This window comes from Pogoniulus pusillus, chromosome 3 (assembly GCF_015220805.1).
Source record: "Pogoniulus pusillus isolate bPogPus1 chromosome 3, bPogPus1.pri, whole genome shotgun sequence".
Lineage (NCBI taxonomy): Eukaryota > Metazoa > Chordata > Aves > Piciformes > Lybiidae > Pogoniulus > Pogoniulus pusillus.
In genome coordinates this window covers 45701023-45719941 of record NC_087266.1, presented here as the reverse complement: position 1 = coordinate 45719941, position 18919 = coordinate 45701023, and the positions used below count along the sequence as shown (strand labels likewise).

The 18919-nt window shown below is 41.2% G+C and overlaps 1 protein-coding gene across 1 annotated transcript in view; it reads right to left on the bottom strand.

Moving 5' to 3' along the window:
• Nucleotides 1–4235: 4235 nt before the first annotated feature.
• NAA16 (N-alpha-acetyltransferase 16, NatA auxiliary subunit) overlaps nt 4236–18919 on the bottom strand; it is a 68599-nt gene continuing 53915 nt past the window's right edge. Inside the window, exons 10-20 of the mRNA XM_064174575.1 lie at nt 15896–15968; nt 15488–15657; nt 14963–15115; nt 14084–14212; nt 13289–13502; nt 10617–10810; nt 9883–9991; nt 8936–9034; nt 8210–8353; nt 5996–6093; nt 4236–4871 (exon numbers count right to left, since the gene is read on the bottom strand). Of these exons, the coding sequence (XP_064030645.1) occupies nt 4671–4871; nt 5996–6093; nt 8210–8353; nt 8936–9034; nt 9883–9991; nt 10617–10810; nt 13289–13502; nt 14084–14212; nt 14963–15115; nt 15488–15657; nt 15896–15968 (1584 nt within the window). The 3' untranslated portion in view covers nt 4236–4670. The remainder of the gene's footprint in view (nt 4872–5995; nt 6094–8209; nt 8354–8935; nt 9035–9882; nt 9992–10616; nt 10811–13288; nt 13503–14083; nt 14213–14962; nt 15116–15487; nt 15658–15895; nt 15969–18919) is intronic.

The following is an 18919-nucleotide window of genomic DNA, read 5'->3' as shown; positions in this document are numbered from 1 at the left end:
GGAGCAAAAGGTGATCTGTAAGGCAAATACATTCTGCCTCTGTTAAACAGCCTGAAGAAAGTCAGGCAGGAAACTTGGTGACTGACACTTTGCACATAGAATCATAGAAGCAAGCAGGTTGGAAGAGACCTCCAACATCATCCAGGCCAACCTAGCACCCAGCCCTAGCCACTCAACCAGACCATGGCACTAAGTGCCTCAGCCAGGCTTTGCTTCAACACCTCCAGGCATAGCAACTCCACCACCTCCCTGGGCAGCCCATTCCAATGCCAATCACTCTCTCTGCCAACAACTTCCTCCTAACATCCAGCCTAGACCTCCCCTGGCACAACTTGAGACTGTGTCCCCTTGTTCTGTTGCTGGTTGCCTGGCAGAAGAGACCAAACCCCCACCTGGCTACAGCCTCCCTTCAGGTAGTTGTAGACAGCAATGAGGTCCCCCCTGAGCCTCCTCCAGGCTGCACACCCCCAGCTCCCTCAGCCTCTCCTCATAGGCTTGACCTTGTTCTGTTGCTGGTTGTCTGGGAGAAGAGACCAACCCCCACCTGGCTACCCAAAAGGCCTGCCCCACCACCTGTGAGTTCAGATTGCCATTTCTAGCCTCTCTGTTCTCAGCTGGCATGAAGTAAGTCCAATTAACTATGCCCTCAAACTTCACACCCCCAAATCAATGACTGCGGACAGCTGGGTTACACTATACACAAGTCTAATTCAGCCAATTGAGCAAACACAAAACACCTACGAGCTCCCTCCTTTGCCTGGAAATAAAAAAAGGTGAAGGCGTTTCCCCATCTTCTTACTCCCGGCGCAGGATCCACCTGAGCAGCAGCAAGACCGCAGCGCGTCCCTGCGATGGAAGCATTCTGAGTGCACGGCTGCCCTCTGGCGGACAATCCCTGAACTGACAGCTTCAACCCCTGCTGCTCGGCTGTGGGAAACAATGCCTCAAGTACGTGAACTGCTGCTGCTGCTGCTGAAACAGCAAGTGCAAATTCACGCACCAAAACGTTACACTGGAATCTCTTCCGTCACACTTCATGCTTCACCTCTTTCTACTCGAGGTACTTATTATTTGGGAAGTCTGGAGGGCTGAAGAGCTGTGAGAAACTGTCCCTTCCACTGTGGGTCATAGAATCATAGAATCAAGCAGGTTAGAAGAGACCTCCAAGATCATCCAGTCCAACCTAGCACCCAGCCCTAGCCACTCAACCAGACCATGGCACTAAGTGCCTCAGCCAGGCTTTGCTTGAACATCTCCAGGGATGGTGACTCCACCACCTCCCTGGGCAGCCCATTCCAATGCCAATCACTCTCTCTGCCAGGAACTTCCTCCTAACATCCAGCCTAGACTTCTCCTGGCACAACTTGAGACTGTGTCCCCTTGTTCTGTTGCTGGTTGCCTGGGAGAAGAGCCCAACCCCCACCTGGCTACAACCTCCCTTCAGGCAGTTGTAGACAGCAATGAGGTCCCCCCTGAGCCTCTTCTCCAGGCTAAACACCCCCAGCTCCCTCAGCCTCTCCTCATAGGCTTTGTGTTCCAGGCCCCTCACCAGCTTTGTTGCCCTTCTCTGGACACCTTCCAGCACCTCAACATCTCTCTTGAGTTGAGGGGCCCAGAACTGGACACAGCACTCAAGGTGTGGCCTGAGCAGTGCTGAGTACAGGGGCAGAATAACCTCCCTTGTCCAATAGGTTGGACTGGATGACCTTGGAGGTCTCTTCCAACCTGGTTAATTCTATGTCCCAATGTGCTAAACAACAGGGTGGGTCTTTTTCCACTAGATACTTAAGAGTCCATATTAAACCAGTAAGTGATGCAAGCAAATGGAAACACACTAAGGAGTGGGATGGGTCCAAGTTTGACGTCCAACAAAGACACAAAAATTCCAAAGCAAAAGCAAGTGTGTACAAAATAATTTATTACAGCATAACATATGTTGGCAGTATTTTACAGTGAGTCTTCCATTCAACAACCTTGAACCTAAACAGATGACACACAAAGGAGAATTTTCATTAGAACAGTTTTGTCTCCATAAAAATCCCCTCTTCATGAACTGACACTTGCCTTTGAGGGGGTAGTTAATGGTACTGAAAGTATTTACATTGCAGTGAAATAAAAACAACATGAGACTGAAATGAGTCCATTAGTTCCCAGAAAATGGATTTCCTGTACAAGCCACAGTATAGTTATGCCTTGATAGCAGTCCTTATAGAATGTAAAGCTGTCATGTGTAGCCTTTCTGTCCAGTAATATTAGGCTTTAAGTAGGTATATTAGAATCAGACTTCCTTTTTTGATGCCTTGTATATTTAACAGTTAATGCACCAGAACACAAAGAAAAGGGTTCACTATGATTTGTAGTCAGGCTCTTTGTGCTCCCTCAAGTACTACTTGCTTTGCAGCACCAAAAGCAATAGTATTTAGGCATGAGAAGCACTGGAAGTATCAGCTATAAGTGGACAGCTAAGACTTTTCATGGAGGCAATCACTTATCAGTGATTTTGCTTTATCATACAGAGCAGAACTCTATTCCCCATTGCTGTACCTTCTGCATTTGCCCAGAATTGGAGCAGCTTCTTCAAATTGGTGAACAGATGAGGAGAAATCAGAAGGAAAGCAGAGGAAGGGAAAGAAGATGGAACAAAGGACAATGGTATGAATTTCTTATTGTTTTCACAGGGAATTGTTTCAGGATCCTAGAAATTAAAAGATGTTAAACTGACCATGACCTTAAGGAAATAAAAGCTAAAGGAACACAAGGTAGATTACTTTTAAAAAAGCCTTTTTTGTGGTTGTTTTTATTTGTCTGGTTTTGGTTTGTTGTGGTGGGTTTGGGTTATTGTTGTATAAACATAAACCTCATAGAATCAGTCAGGGTTGGAAGGGAGCACAAGGATCATCTTGTTCCAACTCCACTGCCACGGGCAGGGACACCCTACCCTAGATCAGCCTGGCCAGAGCCTCATCCAGCCTGGCCTTAAACACCTCCAGGGATGGAGCCTCAAACACCTCCCTGCGCAACCCATTCCAGGCTCTCACCACTCTCATGCTGAACAACTTCCTCCTCACGGCCAGCCTGAGCCTACCCCGCTCCAACTTTGCTCCACTCCCCCTAGTCCTGCACTCCCTGATATCCTAAAAAGTCCCGTCCCAGCTTTTTTGTAGGCCCCCTTCAGATATTGAAAGGGCACAATATGGTCACCTGGGAGCCTCCTCTTCTCCAGACTGAACAGCCCCAACTCTTTCAGTCTGTCCTCATAGGAGAGCTGCTCCAGCCCTCTGCGCATCCCAGTGGCCCTTCTCTGGACATGCTCTAGCATGTCCACATCTTCTTGTAATATGGGCTCCAGAACTGGATGCAATACTGCAGGTGGGGTCTCACCAGAGCCGAGTAGAGGCTCTGCTGGCCACACTTCTGATGCAGTCCAGGCTCTGGTTGGCCCTCGAGGCTGCAAATGCACACTGCAGGTTGATGTTAAGCTTCTCCTCCACCCCAAGTCCCTCTCCTCAGTGCTGCTCTCAACCAGCCACTGCCCAGCCTGTATTCGTGCTTGGGGTTGCCCCAACCAGATGCAGGACCTTGCACTTGGTCTTGCTGAACCTCATGAGGCTGGCTTGGGCCCACCTCTGCAGCCTGTTCAGGTCCTTCTGGACAGCATCCCTGCCCTCCAGCATGTCTGCTGCACCACACAGCTTGGTGTCATCAGCAAACCTGCCAAGGGTGCACTCAGTGCCACTGTCCATGGCACCAGCAAAGATGTTGAAAAAGACTGGTCCCAGGACTGATCCCTGAGGGACTCCACTTGGACATGGACCCATTGAAAGCCGCTCTTTGGGTGCAGCCATCAAGCCAGTTCTTTATCCATGTAGTGATCCACCCATCAAACCCATGTTTCATCAGCTTGGAGACCAGGATGCGGTGCAGGACAGTGTCAAAGGCCTTGCTCAGGTCCAGGTAAATGACATCAGTTGCTGGCCTCTCATCTATTAGTGGTGTGACCTGTTCACAGAAGGGCACCAGGTTTGTCAGACAGGATTTGCCCTTGGTGAAGCCATGCTGATTGTATCCATCAACACTGGCTCCATATAAGACACATATCTGACAAAAACTTTCAAACCTTCTATGCTTCAAAAGAAAGCAAAGAGAAAAACAGAATTAAAAAAATCCCAAACCAAAACACCCAGAGAAAACACAACCAAACAAAAGCCAACCTAAATAAAAGACAAAGAGGGCAATTCAAGCAGCAGTTCAGCCATAATCTGCTAAAACCACTCAAATGATAATTTATTAACAAGATATGATCACATTTATCTGCATATGTAACAACATTTCTGTCAAAGCCATCTTTAACACCTGTATTTTTTTTTGTGTGAGAGGGCTGATGGATTATTAAAAGACTTAAAACTGTACAAGTATAAACATGAAAATGCTGATTAAAGATAATGTTTACATAAATATTGGCAGTTTTTGTTGGGGGGGGAAAAAAATAACTAATAGCATACTCCATTTCATATAACTATCCAAATATTTTGTTTTATACCTGTTAAAGATATTAAAATACAACCTGGAAAAGTAACCCTGATCTGTATCGAGCCAGCATGTAATGAGTCAGAGTTTTGTATGCATGTGTGCATTTAGGTATACACACACAGAGGCTTGCACAGCCTGCTTCAGATTTCATTGGACAGGAAATCGTGGTTGAGGGCTGTATGATTCACAGATGTGATGCTGCTATCGTCCTCGTTCGTGGCAGGCATAAAGGCAGATGTAAAAGGAAACAGTTTATGACATGCTGCTTGATATTCTTCACATTGAGTGTGGCAGCTTCCAAAACTGCCATCAAGCAGTGCTTCAAAAACCTTTGTTAGTGTCTAAAGAAACAAAAACAAGAGAGTTAGAATTGGTTTATCAGTGCAAAGATTCACAGTTAAACAATACTGACCTAAACAAATGAAGATTCTTTGGGGTATTTGGTTGCATTACAGTTAATTGGGGGGTGAAAAATGAATGGTGGTCTTTCAAATGATATTAATTGATCATGATGTATCTGAGGCATGCACATTGTCCCACAGTTCATGATGAGGGGATTGAGTCCACCATCAGTAAATCTGCAGACAACAGCAGGTTGGAAACAAGTGTTTAGCTGTTAGAAGGTAGCAGGGCTCTGCAGAGGGATGTAGACAGATGGGCACAGTCCAACACCATGAGTTTTAACAAGGCCAAGTGCCAGGTTTTGCACTTTGGCCACAACAACTCCATGCAGCACTACAGGCTGGGGACAGAGTGGCTGGAGGGCAGCCAGGCAGAGTGGGACCTGGAGGCACCGGGTTGACAGCTGACTGAACATGAGCCAGCAGTGCACCCAGGTGGCCAAGAAGGCCAACAGCATCCTGGCCTGTGTCAGGAATAGTGTGGCCAGCAGGACCAGGGAGGTCCTTCTGCCCCTGTACTCAGCAATGGTTAGGCCACACCTTGAGTGCTGTGTTCAGTTCTGGGCCCCTCAGTTTAAGAAAGAGGTTGAAGGTGTCCAGAGAAGTGCACCAAGGCTGGTGAGGGGACTGGAGCACAGCCCTACAAGGAGAGGCTGAGAGAGCTGGGGCTGTTCAGCCTGGAGAAGAGAAGGCTCAAGGCAGACCTTATTGCTCTGTACAACTACCTAAGGGGGAGCTGTAGCCAAGTGGGGGTTGGTTATTTCTCCCAGCCACCCAGTGACAGAACGAGGGGACACAGTGTCAAGCTGGAACAGGGAGGGTGTTAGTAGGAAGTTCTTCACAGAAAGAGTGAGTGGCATTGGAATGGGCTGCCCAGAAAGGTGGAGTCACCATCCCTGGAGATGTTTAAAAGGAGACAAGATGAGGCCCTTAATGCCATGGCTTAGTGAATTAGAAGGGTTAGATGATAGGTTGGACTATCTCAGAGGTCTTTTCCAACCTTGTTTATTCAGTGATTAAGAACCCACACATTTTTTTTTTTGTTTAAATACTGTATCCTTTACCTTCACATTTTTGTCTCTCATGTTTTTATCCAATCTAGTAGCAACAGCAATTGCTTTTTCTTGTCTTGATTTGTCCAGGAAATACATCATTTTTGCACCTTGTTGCAAGAAAGAACATGACACTTAAGTAATAATGTTCCTAAATGCAATACCACATACACAGACATACTGAACCCCAAAACTTAGACAATGTGAATCAGGACTTCTTTCAAGTTTTAATAAACTATATTTTCCTCCCTTACTTGTAACTTAAAACAAACAAAAATAAAGCTATTTTGAAATGTATAAGAAGCACCAACAATTGGGTAACACAGCAGATATGCTTCTGCAAAAAATGAAATCTTTCCCTTTACTCAAGATCTGTCAGTCAAGAGTGTGTTGGTGACTAAAGACCTTCAAATCAGAAGGCTGAGTGAATAAGAGACAAGTTCTTAGAGGTACTCTGAATTCTTCTGAGAAGGACTAGAGGTAAGTGAACAATAGTTACTACATGATTGTGGTACATAGTCTGGAAGAAATTCAGACCAGCCCATGCCCACATCGCAGAAGGTAAGGTCAAACTAGGCTGCTAACTTGGAGTTGAAGTGAAACAGCTGAGGTACAAGGGAAGTGTAATTCAAGTTTGGTGCTTTGCCTGGAGTAAAATGTTAGTGAGAGGTAAGACACTGCGTTAATATAACTACACAGCATCCTGAACCACAAGCAGTTTGTCAAAGTTAGTTTAAGCATCTGCAAAAATGTTTCTCCCCATAGCATTGCTGCCTTAAAGTCTCATCTTAATAAACATGTAAGCATTTCATACACTTTCCCCCCTGCCCAGAGTTCAGACAGCTCACTACCTGATCTACTAACAAAGAACAAGAAGGTTTAAGAAATCATTCTACTGAAAAATTAAAACCCCACACTGAGTGTATTGTTTGCTCTTGCTCAACTATCCTCCCCAGTTAGCAAATTTATTTCCCTAGTGTCCTAGTTCTTACTGCTTTTTGAGCCCATAAAGTTTCAGAACATGAATTGCTAAATTGCCTGTATTTGGGGTTGAGTCATCATTGTCAGAAAATCCTCAGACTTAGCCTAGTCACACTTTTTGAAGTCAAGGAGACAAAAGAAACTGGATTAAAACTCCATTTATAATTTCTTTACTAGTAATCATTTTAAGTCAAAACAACACCCACTTGTACTCTAAAGACTGGGATTCTGTGAATTTAAGTTTTTCAGACTTCTACATCTTCAAGCCAAGCTTGCACTAAAGGTAACAATTCAAGAAATGGCAAATTGTAATGTAGATCAAAACACCTCAAACCTGTTTTGGCATAAATGGAAAACTTGACACATCTGTGAAGACCTAAAGCTGTCAAGGTCATGTCCAGATGTGAGTTCACTCCTGATTTCACTTTAAAAGCCTAATGCCACATTTGTTCCCACTGTCTGCAAATTGATACACTGCTGGATCACAATAATCACCCTAAGGGGCCTTTACACTTCAAAGGAGTCCCTGACATCTTGCTAATGTGGGTTCCACAACTGCCAATGATTTAGCCAAGGTTCCGATCAAAGACACTAAAGATGCAGACAGTGTGAAGCCTAACTTGGAAGTACAACAATCTGAGCCTGTACAACTACTATGACAGAATGACTACTATTTTCTGTAGTAAAGGAGGACCCACCAAGTAGACCCCAGAAAACATCCAGTTAGATGCCCAATAATTAAAGGACTGGAAGAACACATATGTGAACAAAGCAGGAGCAACATTTTTGTTGGTGACCATGAAGCAGAAAAGCAGAAGTAATGTACAGGTTTGTCATGGTATTTTCTTGATGCTGCTGCCACATGACAAAGCTGGGAGTATTAAGAGAGACATTCCAGCTCATAAGAGAAAAAATAAAGAACTGCTTCCATTGAACAGGCTTGGGATATTCTTTGGCTATATTTCTAGTCCTTCCAGATTAGAAAGCTGCAACAGGAGGGATGTCAGTGCTTCCTTACTTGAATATCTGTAGTGGTTTGATCACACTTTTTGGAGTGAAGAAGCAGGTTCTTTATGCATCTAATAAAAAAAGTGAATGTGGTAAAAGAAGGCAGGAAAAACCCTAATCAAAACATGTACATTTCTGGCTGAGTGGAATTTATGCATGAATTATGGATTGTAGAAAAATATTCTGGATTTTAATGAATTTCCTTTTCAAAAACCATGAAAAAAAGTTAAAACAAACCTGACAGCTGGTGCTGAATGGAGGTAGCATTGTGTTTGAGAAATTCTTCATTAAAACTTTCCAAGTTTTTATTAACAAAGATTTTCTGCATTTCTTGAGTTAGGACCTTGCTCACGATTTCTGGGAGGTTACTATGGTCAGAGACTAGAAGAGGGAAGGTAAGAGGGAGAGAAGCAAGAGAAATCCATTTAAAACAGCTGCAGAACACCATGTGAAACTACAGACATCACTGCTGAAATTTCCAATTCTTAAAAGTCTGGCCACAGAAAGAAACAGAAATTGCAGTTCCAAACAGATCAACACAAGCATTACTGATGCATTGATAGATGAAACATTCATAAAGAGGGCTGTCATGTACACTCTGCTGGAAGTTCACAGTGCACATTTTGCTTCAGTCAGAATCTTTCTCCTGTATCTGCCACTTGTTTTCTTAGAACTTAAGAATGTCAAGGGTCTTCAGAACACCTACTTCTGTGAAATCTAGCCAAAATTAGTTATTTGGTCCACCTAGTAGATCAATGGAAGGAGTATAATATAACCTACGCAGTACCCTGCATAGCACAACCTATGTCTCATCCTGGGTATTACCATGAAAAACAAACCTTTTATTTCAATTCAAGTCAGTCAAGAGTATTTCTACACCAGAAAAAACATGCAGTTATGTTGTTGCACAATATAAAGCTTCCTGTATCTTTATCCATACACTTGTGCTTCCTACACACATACCAGCTTTAGAGAATTTAATCAAGCACTCATGTAGCCACGGGTTGTTACTGTTGATAGCAAAAGCTCTCTTGACAGACTGTAACATTAACAGAAACTTTCCTGTGGGAAGGAGAAAAAACAAAAACATACCAAGATTAAGAACATGGAACCTTTTCTCTCTTTCCATCAACTACTGTTTTCTTTAGTAAATCTAGTACAAACATTAGAAACATCAACAGCTACAGAGAACTGAAAAAGAGATTTGTTTTTCCCATCCAAATTGCTTAATGAAACAGAACTACCTGCTGTTTGAACTCTGACAACACTGCACAGATGATGTTACTATCTCTTTGGCTTCGTTTTCCCCTAAAGATCACACTACAAATACCTTTCTACAGCGTTCATTAGTATATACACTATGATTTAGTTTGCTCGTAGTTTAAGGATAGAATCAACCAGGTTGGAAGAGACCTCCAAGATCATCCAGTCCAACCTAGCACCCAGCCCTAGCCACTCAACTAGACCATGGCACTAAGTGCCTCATCCAGGCTTTTCTTCAACACCTCCAGGGACGGTGCCTCCACCACCTCCCTGGGCAGCCCATTCCAATCCAATCACTCTCTCTGTCAAGAACTTCCTCCTAACATCCAGCCTATACATTCTTGGGCACAACTTGAGACTGTGTCCCCTTGTTCTATTGCTGGTTGCCTGGCAGAAGAGCCCAACCCCCACCTGGCTACAATGTCCCTTCAGGTAGTTGTAGACAGCAATGAGGTCACCCCTGAGCCTTCTCTCCAGGCTAAACAACCCCAGCTCCCTCAGCCTCTCCTCATAGGGTTTGTGTTCCAAAAGTGGTATTTCCCCTATGGACAGGATGCAAACCATTTTAGAATACATTTAGATAACACAGGCTGTGGCAAAAAGCTTAAACTGTGCAAAGTAAAAAAAAAAATCATGCAGTACTTTACCTTTTCTAAAGTATATTTCAAATGCTAATAAATGTGTTTCTATTTCATCTCCAATAAGATTCTTAAGTGGTGTAAGGAACTTAATGGCTTCTTCTAATGGATTCTCTACCTGTTTTAATAAAAATCACAGTGAAATTCAAAGCTCAAAAGAAACTTCAAATAAAACCACCAAGAACATCTTTTTTCCTAAGTCAGGACATGTAAATAATCAGAGACCAAAGGTGAATTAAAGCAGACCACAGCATTTAGAAGTATTTGCTCATGATTTCATGTTGACAAGGACAGTATCATTACTATCTCAGGCACTGCTTTGTGCTCTGTGGTGCTGTAATAGTAAACCTCTGAAGTTACTGAAGTTTCTGTCTCTGATAAAGGAAATAGTTCTTAGAGAAATACTGGCTCTTGTTTTCACATATACTGAACAGCAGTCATATTTCTGTTCGGTTTTTTTCTATTCACTATATGAAAAACAGAGCTCTTCAGCCAAGAACCATCTTTCTGACCTACTCCACAGTCAAAGAATTTAATAGGGAGTAGCAATATTAACATGGAGCTTGAATTCAGAGGAAAATGATACTTGTCTTCAGTGTAAACAGAGCACAAGAAGGTATCTTTGCAGGAAAGAACAGTTTTATGAAAATATCTGATTTTTTTTGGAGAGAACTTGATAGCAATCCCATATTACAAGCTTTTAATGATTATTATACAAATGAAACATCAAAGTCCATGCTAACCCTTTCCAGTTTTTCAGGAACCAGCTCTTCCCTGGGTCCACTAGTTTCCTCCTCCTCTTCATCTCGCTTTTTCTTTTGATTCTTTTGTTGTCGCTCTCTTTCTGCATGTTTTCTTTCCTCTTCAAGTTTTGCTTTCTTCTGTGCTCTCCTTTGCTTGCTAAGCATTTTCTTCAATTCTTTGGCAGATAGATTTTCTATGGATTACAGGAACAAGTGGGTAACTTTGATTAACAACAGTTAAATACCTTGTTTCTATGAAACACTTGGAAATGCCACAGTCTCTTCCCCCATATAATAACGGCAGACTTGGACAGAGATTTCCATAAACACCAGCACTTGCCAGACTATCATCACTATGTAGTCCAACATCACCACTGGATTACTGTCTACAGTTTAGCACAACATTTGGCTTTGCACATTTTCTCTTACATAGTTGTAACAGAAACCTCAACTATTTAAAAGTTTAACTGCAAAAAGTTGCACCCATGAAAACTTTTACCTTAGAAAACAGTGGTTTTCAAGAGTCATACTAAGCTCCAAGGTTGCCTATAGCTCAGCTTTCCTTAATGCTAGATAAAAAACATGCAGATTGATTTACAGTCCACCTTAAAACAAGCTTATCTTTCATTAAAATGAATGTGTCTGAACAATGCACAGCCACAACAACTGCAGTGATTTTCTACAAATGCCACGGGATAGCTAAATGGAAGATAAAAACAGTATTGTCTCAGGCAAGAGGTAAAAATGTTCTGGTGTGTGACTCCTCAGGCTGTTTACTGCATTCAAATTTTCAGACTGAACATTTAAATAAACCAAGAAGGTTCAGATACATGGAAAGCAAAACACAAAACACTGCTCCCTACAGGTTCATGTAGAAATGAGAAGCCTTCAGCCTTGCCATTCACTCCTCTTTTTCACCTTGCCTGTTGTCCTACTGACCTGACCAGTTTAGCCAGAATAATACTGTAGTTTCCACACTGTTTATTGTGTTCTTTCACTGATAACAGCATTTGTGCTAAAGACTAGAAGAAAGGGTTACTGAGGGACTAACACATTTTTTGCACTACAGAACCATGAACTCTCCACTGAGGACAGCAACCATTCTGAGATAAGAAAGCAAGCAGAACCAAGTGTTTTTCTCACCCCATTTGTGCATTTCCCTGTGGACAAGTCTACTGAGTCCTAATGGCACAGCAGGCAAATGAAACAACAGGACTACAAATCTTTCTCACCTTAGTTTCTATAACACAACTGCTATCAAGATTCTCTGTCACAAAACAACTTAAACACAGAAACAAATTGGAGAGAAAATAGATTCAAGTTGGGCTGTGCTGTGGAATGTGCCTAAGCATCTACTTTCATTATAAAGTTTGATATGGGAACACTTACTATTCACCTCTGAATGGGAGACAAGATTGTACTGGCAATATTAAGTGGCACTTTTAGTTTAGTTTAACTTCCTCACTTTGTGTTAAATATTCTACCCCTTGCAAAGAGGCAGACAATTTCCCCCGACTTGAGTCAACAGCCACTGATGTGTTGACAGTAGCTGCAATTCTGCATGAGGAAAAGCAGCAACTATTTATCTTAAAGGGAAAAAAACCACAAACCAAACCATAACTCATGTCATTGTACTCTGATTTTCAAACTACTGTGTCCTAAGTAAAGTCTGCTTTCCATTTAGCTCTGGTTTTGAATTCTTTCCCACATGTATTGATTTTGCTAACACACACTTTGCAACAGATTCTTTGGTCTTGAAGTTAGGTGAGAAATGACCAAAGGTAATACACTGTGCTTTCCCACAAAATAGATCAACTGTCTCATAATTTATCTCTTAAATGTCATTTATCTTTTGTTTAAATTAATAAAATGGCTGAACTGAGGTTGACTTTTCCTCTGAATATCCTGAAATGCCACTCCTTTCCAAGTACTTCAGCTGTAAAGCTAGGTTAATTCGTGTACTAGTTTTACAACAGAGAGTAAAAAACAGCTGCAACATGATTATTGTCTATGATGTCTACTCAGTTGAATTGTGACTAAAAAGAAAAAAACTTGTGTATGTTACAACTCATAACTTAGTCTAATAAGCTTTTACATGTATCATATATGTACAAGTTTTTACGTGTATCATGTACAGTATCACAGTATCACCAAGGTTGGACAAGACCTCACAGATCCTCAAGTCCAACCCTTTACCACAGAGCTCAAGGCCAGACCATGGCACCAAGTGCCACGTCCAATCCTGACTTGAACAGCTCCAAGGACGGCGACTCCACCACCTCCCCAGGCAGCCCATTCCAGTGTCCAATGACTCTCTCAGTGAAGAACTTTCTCCTCACCTCAAGCCTAAATTTCCCCTGGCACAGCCTGAGGCTGTGTCCTCTTGTTCTGGTGCTGGCCACCTGAGAGAAGAGAGCAACCTCCTCCTGGCCACAATCTCCCCTCAGGTAGTTGTAGACAGCAATAAGGTCTCCCCTGAGCCTCCTCTTCTCCAGGCTAAACAATCCCAGCTCCCTCAGCCTCTCCTCGTAGGGCTGTGCTCAAGGCCTCTCCCCAGCCTCGTCACCCTTCTCTGGACACACTCAAGCATCTCAATGTCCCTCCTAAACTGGGGGGGCTCAGAACTTTTACATGTATCATATACGTATAAGCCTTCATTATTGTCTAGATACCTGAATTAACTTCCTGTTCTTTGCTTTCATTGGTAAGAGGATTATCATGGAGCTTCAAGTAGATTTCAATTGCTGATCTAGCAGCCTTGAAGTAGAAGGCATGTTTCCTGAGCACATCTTCTAATCTCAGAAGGTCTACATAGGCACGAAGAGTCATCTTTCTCATGCAGTATGTGTGGAAGTCAAATTGATCATCTGTTATCTCAAAAAAATGCTTCAAGGAAAAAGAAAAACAAAACAAGTAAATAAAAAAACCCAACCCCCACAGCTTTTATGCACTCTCTCTGCTTAGTCTCTTTTGAATTAGATGGAAGCGAATAAAACTACAACTGGTATTATTTACAGGCAATATTTAACAGGCATAAAAATATCCTGGTAACATTGCCTAAAAGCACCTGTCAGTAGAAAAAACACACCCAGAAAAACAACTGATTTTGTTACCAGAAATAGTCAGGTGATCGTTCAAAAACTTAGGCACTCATTAAGAGCCAAATGAAATGTCACAATTTTAATTAAAAGAGCAACTGGCAAAAGGTAATATAAAGTTAATGTGCAAATAGCTGTACAGTTAAGAGATGGTATTCTACATTTAATCCTTTTAAGTTCAAATAATTGCTTTTCACATTACAGCTAAGGATTGTATCTTATTAAAATAAATCATAAAGAATTAACCTTTTAAAAGTCATTATGCAAGAAACTTTATATGAAAATAAAATTATGCTGATTACATTAAGAAATACTTTTAGTAGTGCATGAGAAATGGCGAGCAAGAAATCAGTGTTTGCACCTACTCACCCTTTCCACTTCATGGCATTTTTTCAAGGCATCACCATACTTCCCCAGTCTTTGATAAGCTGCAGCACATTCAGTCTGGAACCACATGCACTGCATCTCGTTTAGATTTTCCATAGCAGAAGTTCCTTCCTGAAATAAGTGCCATTATCAATTTTTGCCATCGATTTACCATCTGCTTTGTTCAACTATGGCTAGTTTCAGGCATTTAGCAGGAAGCAATAAATTCTTCAACTACTTGGATTACAATAGAAAAATACATATAACCATTTAGTACCTGAAAAATACTACTTGGTATCTTATGCTCCCCCCAAAAAAAGGCATAGATTCAAATTACCTTTTAAAATACATAAATATTATCTGAACAAGATTAACTCAGGCTTCTATATATATTTTCTTACTTTAACAACTTGGAGGCAGAAACCAACATTTGCATAACATTTAAAAGTTTTGTGAATATTTTTTGTTGGTTTTCCTCATCAAGTAATTTGAATCTATTAGACTCAAAAATCCACCAAAAGTATTCTACAATTCTGTATAGTTGTTCAAGTAATTTGCATTTGTTAGTCTCAAAAATCCATCAAAGGTATTCTACAATTTTATATAGTTGTTCATCAGGTAATTTGCATTTTTTAGTCTCAAAAATCCACCAAAAGTATTCTACAATTCTATATAGTTGTTCATCAAGTAGTTTGCATCTATTAGTCTCAAAAATCCACCAAAAGTATTCTACAATTCCATAGAGTTGTTTACCTCTAAGGACAGTACCTTAAAAATAGACACTAATAAAATATGGTTTTAGAAGTTTGGTTAAAAGTTACATGAGTGAAGATGAACTGTTAGAGGGAAACAAAAGCTCTCTTCTTTAAGCAATACACTTACTCTTGTGAATTTAGAGCACATCTCCTCAGCATCCTTCACCATGTTTGCTCGCAGCATGTATTTAGCACACTTAGAATTGATAAATCTGTCTGCAGTATCCAAAGACTGTGCTTCATCCATCCATTTGGCAGCTTCTTTGAGGTTACCTACATGCTGTCATGGAGAAATTAAACAGTTAACTTTCAGTATAAGCCTGCTAGTGGCTAACTCCTGAAATCTATATATAGTTACTGCTATTTCTACCTCACAAGTAACAACAGGCAGCATTATTGCTCACTCCCCTTTTGTCCCCAGACTTTTTCAGAATGACCATTTATTGTTGTGACTTGCTTTGTAAACCCTAAACAAAAGGCTTTTCATTTTCTTCCTGACAGAACAGCACCCACAAAGAAACCTGCATGAAAACCTATGCCCACAACCATTGCTAACTGAAACACTATACACAAATTCACACCAGTTTGAGGTGTTGCTTTTTGGCTTTTATATTGAAGTATGAACTCAACAAGTCTGCAATAATTTTTTTACCTTGTAAATTTTTGCTTTTAAATAGAACAGTTCTATTAATGTTGGAGTGCTTGCAATTGCAGCATTAATGTAATCCAAGGCCAAAGAACACTGGCCAAGTTTGTCAAAGTGCTGTGCCAGGAAATACTGAACCCAAAGCAGTGTCGTTGGGGGCTCTTTCTCTCCGTTTTCTGCAACAAAATGGAAAATGTTACAGCAACAAGTAAGGCTGAAGACAACATTTGAAAAACAGACAAACAAAAAGCTTGGCAAGTTCAGCAAACAATTCCTGTAATGCACTCATTTACTAGAGGGCATTATGACTATTTTCTTGCAAAAAAAAGTATCAGCACTTCAACAGTTCTTGATAACAACCATAAACAGTACTACTAATTGCAAAGTAATGAAATATGACCAAAAGAAACTTACCATATGTACTAAAAAGGTCACAAGTTTTCAAAGAGGTTTCATAACCCATAACAAGTTCTTGGATTGTAGAAACCTGCATATTACAAAAAGAAAGAAAGAATGAAAGAGAAAAAAAATCAACTGAAGTTATGTTTTGTTATCATGTTCCCATAAATTAATGCACTGAAAAACTCTATGGGCAAAATTAGACAAACTCTACTAAAATAATTACTTAATTTGGGAAAAAGCCCTGGATGTACTCTCAGTTTACAAGCTACCTTTGATCACAGCAGGGAAATATGTCATCTCTGCAGTTAACAGAAGAAAGTAATCAAGTACATTGGATAAGCATCCTTTATGTTTTGTTTTGGAATTTCTCTTTTCTTTTTTTAGTATCCAAACTAAATCAGCTGAAGAAAGGTACTTTGGAAAAGACACTGCATGAAATTTCCATAACAAAGGAAAGACTTCAGTGGTTTTCTGGCAGGCTGGTATGTGAAGGTGTAACTTGACAATGAAAGGATAGTTAACTTCTACTAGAGTGTCTCACTCCATTTTCAGGGAGCTGGTGGAGTCACCGTCCCTGGAGGTGTTCAAGCAAAGACTGGATGAGGCACTTAGAGCCATGGACTGGCTAGGACTGGGTGCTAGGTTGGACTGGATGATCTTGGGAGGTCTCTTAGTGCCATGGTCTAGTTGATTGGATAGGGCAGGGTGATAGATTGGACTGGATGATCTTGGAGGTCTCTTCCAACCTGGTTGATTCTATGATTCTTCCAGCCTGGTTGATTCTATGGTCTAATTGATTGGATATGGCTGGGTGCTAGGTTGGACTGGATGATCCTGGAGGTCTCTTCCAGCCTGGTTGATTCTATGATTCTATGGTCTAATTGATTGTATATGGCTGGGTGACAGGTTGGACTGGATGATCTTGGAGGTCTCTTCCAGCCTGGTTGATTCTATGATTCTGTGGTCTAATTGATTGGATATGGCTGGGTGACAGGTTGGACTAGATGATCTTGAAGATCTCTTCCAACCTGGTTGATTCTATGATGTACTTATTTTTCTTGTTAAAAAGATATTGCTGCCTACAACACAGCCTGAATCTTTTTACATAAATACATATATAATGACTGCTTTAAGGATAATACTTTCTGAAATTAGACCTTGTAAACGTGACCCAAAATTCACCCATACTGTTTTGAACTCACACTACAGGAGTCTGACATTTACACCACCTACAAATGTGAATGCCATGACAATGAACCATTCCAACACCAGGTCCACGGCTCACAAGTGCCACATAGTATTTCTAAAATTACAAAATGCTCAACCTGTTTTGTAGCTGCATTCTAAATATGCCAGCAAGTAGCTAATCTCTTAAAGAAACAAGAGCAACAGTCAAGAAATAAATGAAATCTATGTACTCAAAGCCATGAAGAAACTTACAAAGAGAAAAAAGATATATGTAACTAAACATAGGAGGAAAATGTCAACACTCACTGATTAGCTAAAACCTGTAGACAGTAAAAACTTGATTGGTTAAAAGAAGAGTCTATGTTAAAGTTGGTTCCAAAAGCACAACAAAATACTGTAGATGTGCAAGACTTTTATTCTTGCAGCTTCTCACTACACATTTGAAGTTACTTCCATCTGGCTCTTAGTAAATTCAAACTCCTTTGAGACCAACCAGCTATACTAGACTGTAAGTGAACTGTGTGACAAGTAAAAAAGATCTTTCTCTTTAATAAACACTCATACCCAATACAAAACTACATGCAGTATATTACACTACTTCACATTGTAACATAGCTCCATGGCCAGACAAAGATTACACTTACTAGCAAAACAAAAGGTGCCACCATCTCCAAGCTATACCAAAGCCTGCTTTGAGTCAGACCTAGTTGGCTGCATCAAGGGTTGCAAGTGATTTACTCACTGTTTCACCTCAGTGTACAATTGCTGAATTACTAGTCCCATTATCAGAGGGAACTGGCAGTGAACAGACCTGGGTCAGTAGGGCACTAAGAAAGCCTTTCTTTCTAGCAGCAGGGCTTTCAATGAGCTTAGAGCAACTGTGAAACCAAATCCTCTAATCCCAAGGTGATGGGAAGAAAAAACCAAACTGTGTATCAGGTTTTCAAAGATACCAAGTTCTTCCAAATTCAGAACTCTGCAATGGTTTTAGCTTCTACAGTCCAAGAATCCACACTGGGATTCAGAAAACTACTTGGAAGAATACACTTGGAAACAAGTATTCAGTGAAAGCAACAGCTACAAAAATAATGCAAACCAAGTACTTGGGTTGTTGAAGCTACTCTTGATGCAAATGCCTGAATAGTTAAATGCCTCATGAATACTCACTCTTTTTTGTCCCTTTTATGCTTATACTTCAGTCTCTTGCTAGTAAAGTAGGAAAAAGAATGCAGGTTCATGTGCTGCTGAAAGGAACCAAATTATATGTAAAGAGGAAGCTTAATCTCTGTGTCTGTATTAACTGCAAAGTTTGCAGTAAAATCACTTGGATTTACTACCATCTATTACCCGTGTTCTAGAGTCACCATTGCCACCATAAAAACAATAATCATAGCATGGTCTGGGTTGGAAGGGGCCTCCAAAGGTCCAAACCCCTCTTCAGTCAGCAGAGGCATCCTCATCTACATCAGGCTGCCCAGAGCCCTCTTGAGCCTCACTTAGAGTATCTCCAGGGATGGGATCCTAATCACCTCTCTTGGGCACCCTGTTCAGTGTTCCACTACGTTCATGATAAAGAGCCTGTTCCTAACATCTAAGTCTGCTCTTTACTAGTTTGATGCCACTGTCCCTCATCCTATCACTACAGGCCTCTGTAAACAGTGTCTCTCTGTTCTTCTTGTAGGCTCCCCTCAGGTACTGGAAGGTTGCTGTTAGGTCTCTCTAGAGCCTCCTCTTTTCCAGGCTGAACAAAACCTCAGCACACTCAGCCTGTCTTTGCAGCAGAGGTGCTCCAGCTCCCTTATTTTCATGACCCTCCTCCATCTATCTCCATCAACTTTATGTTCCTCC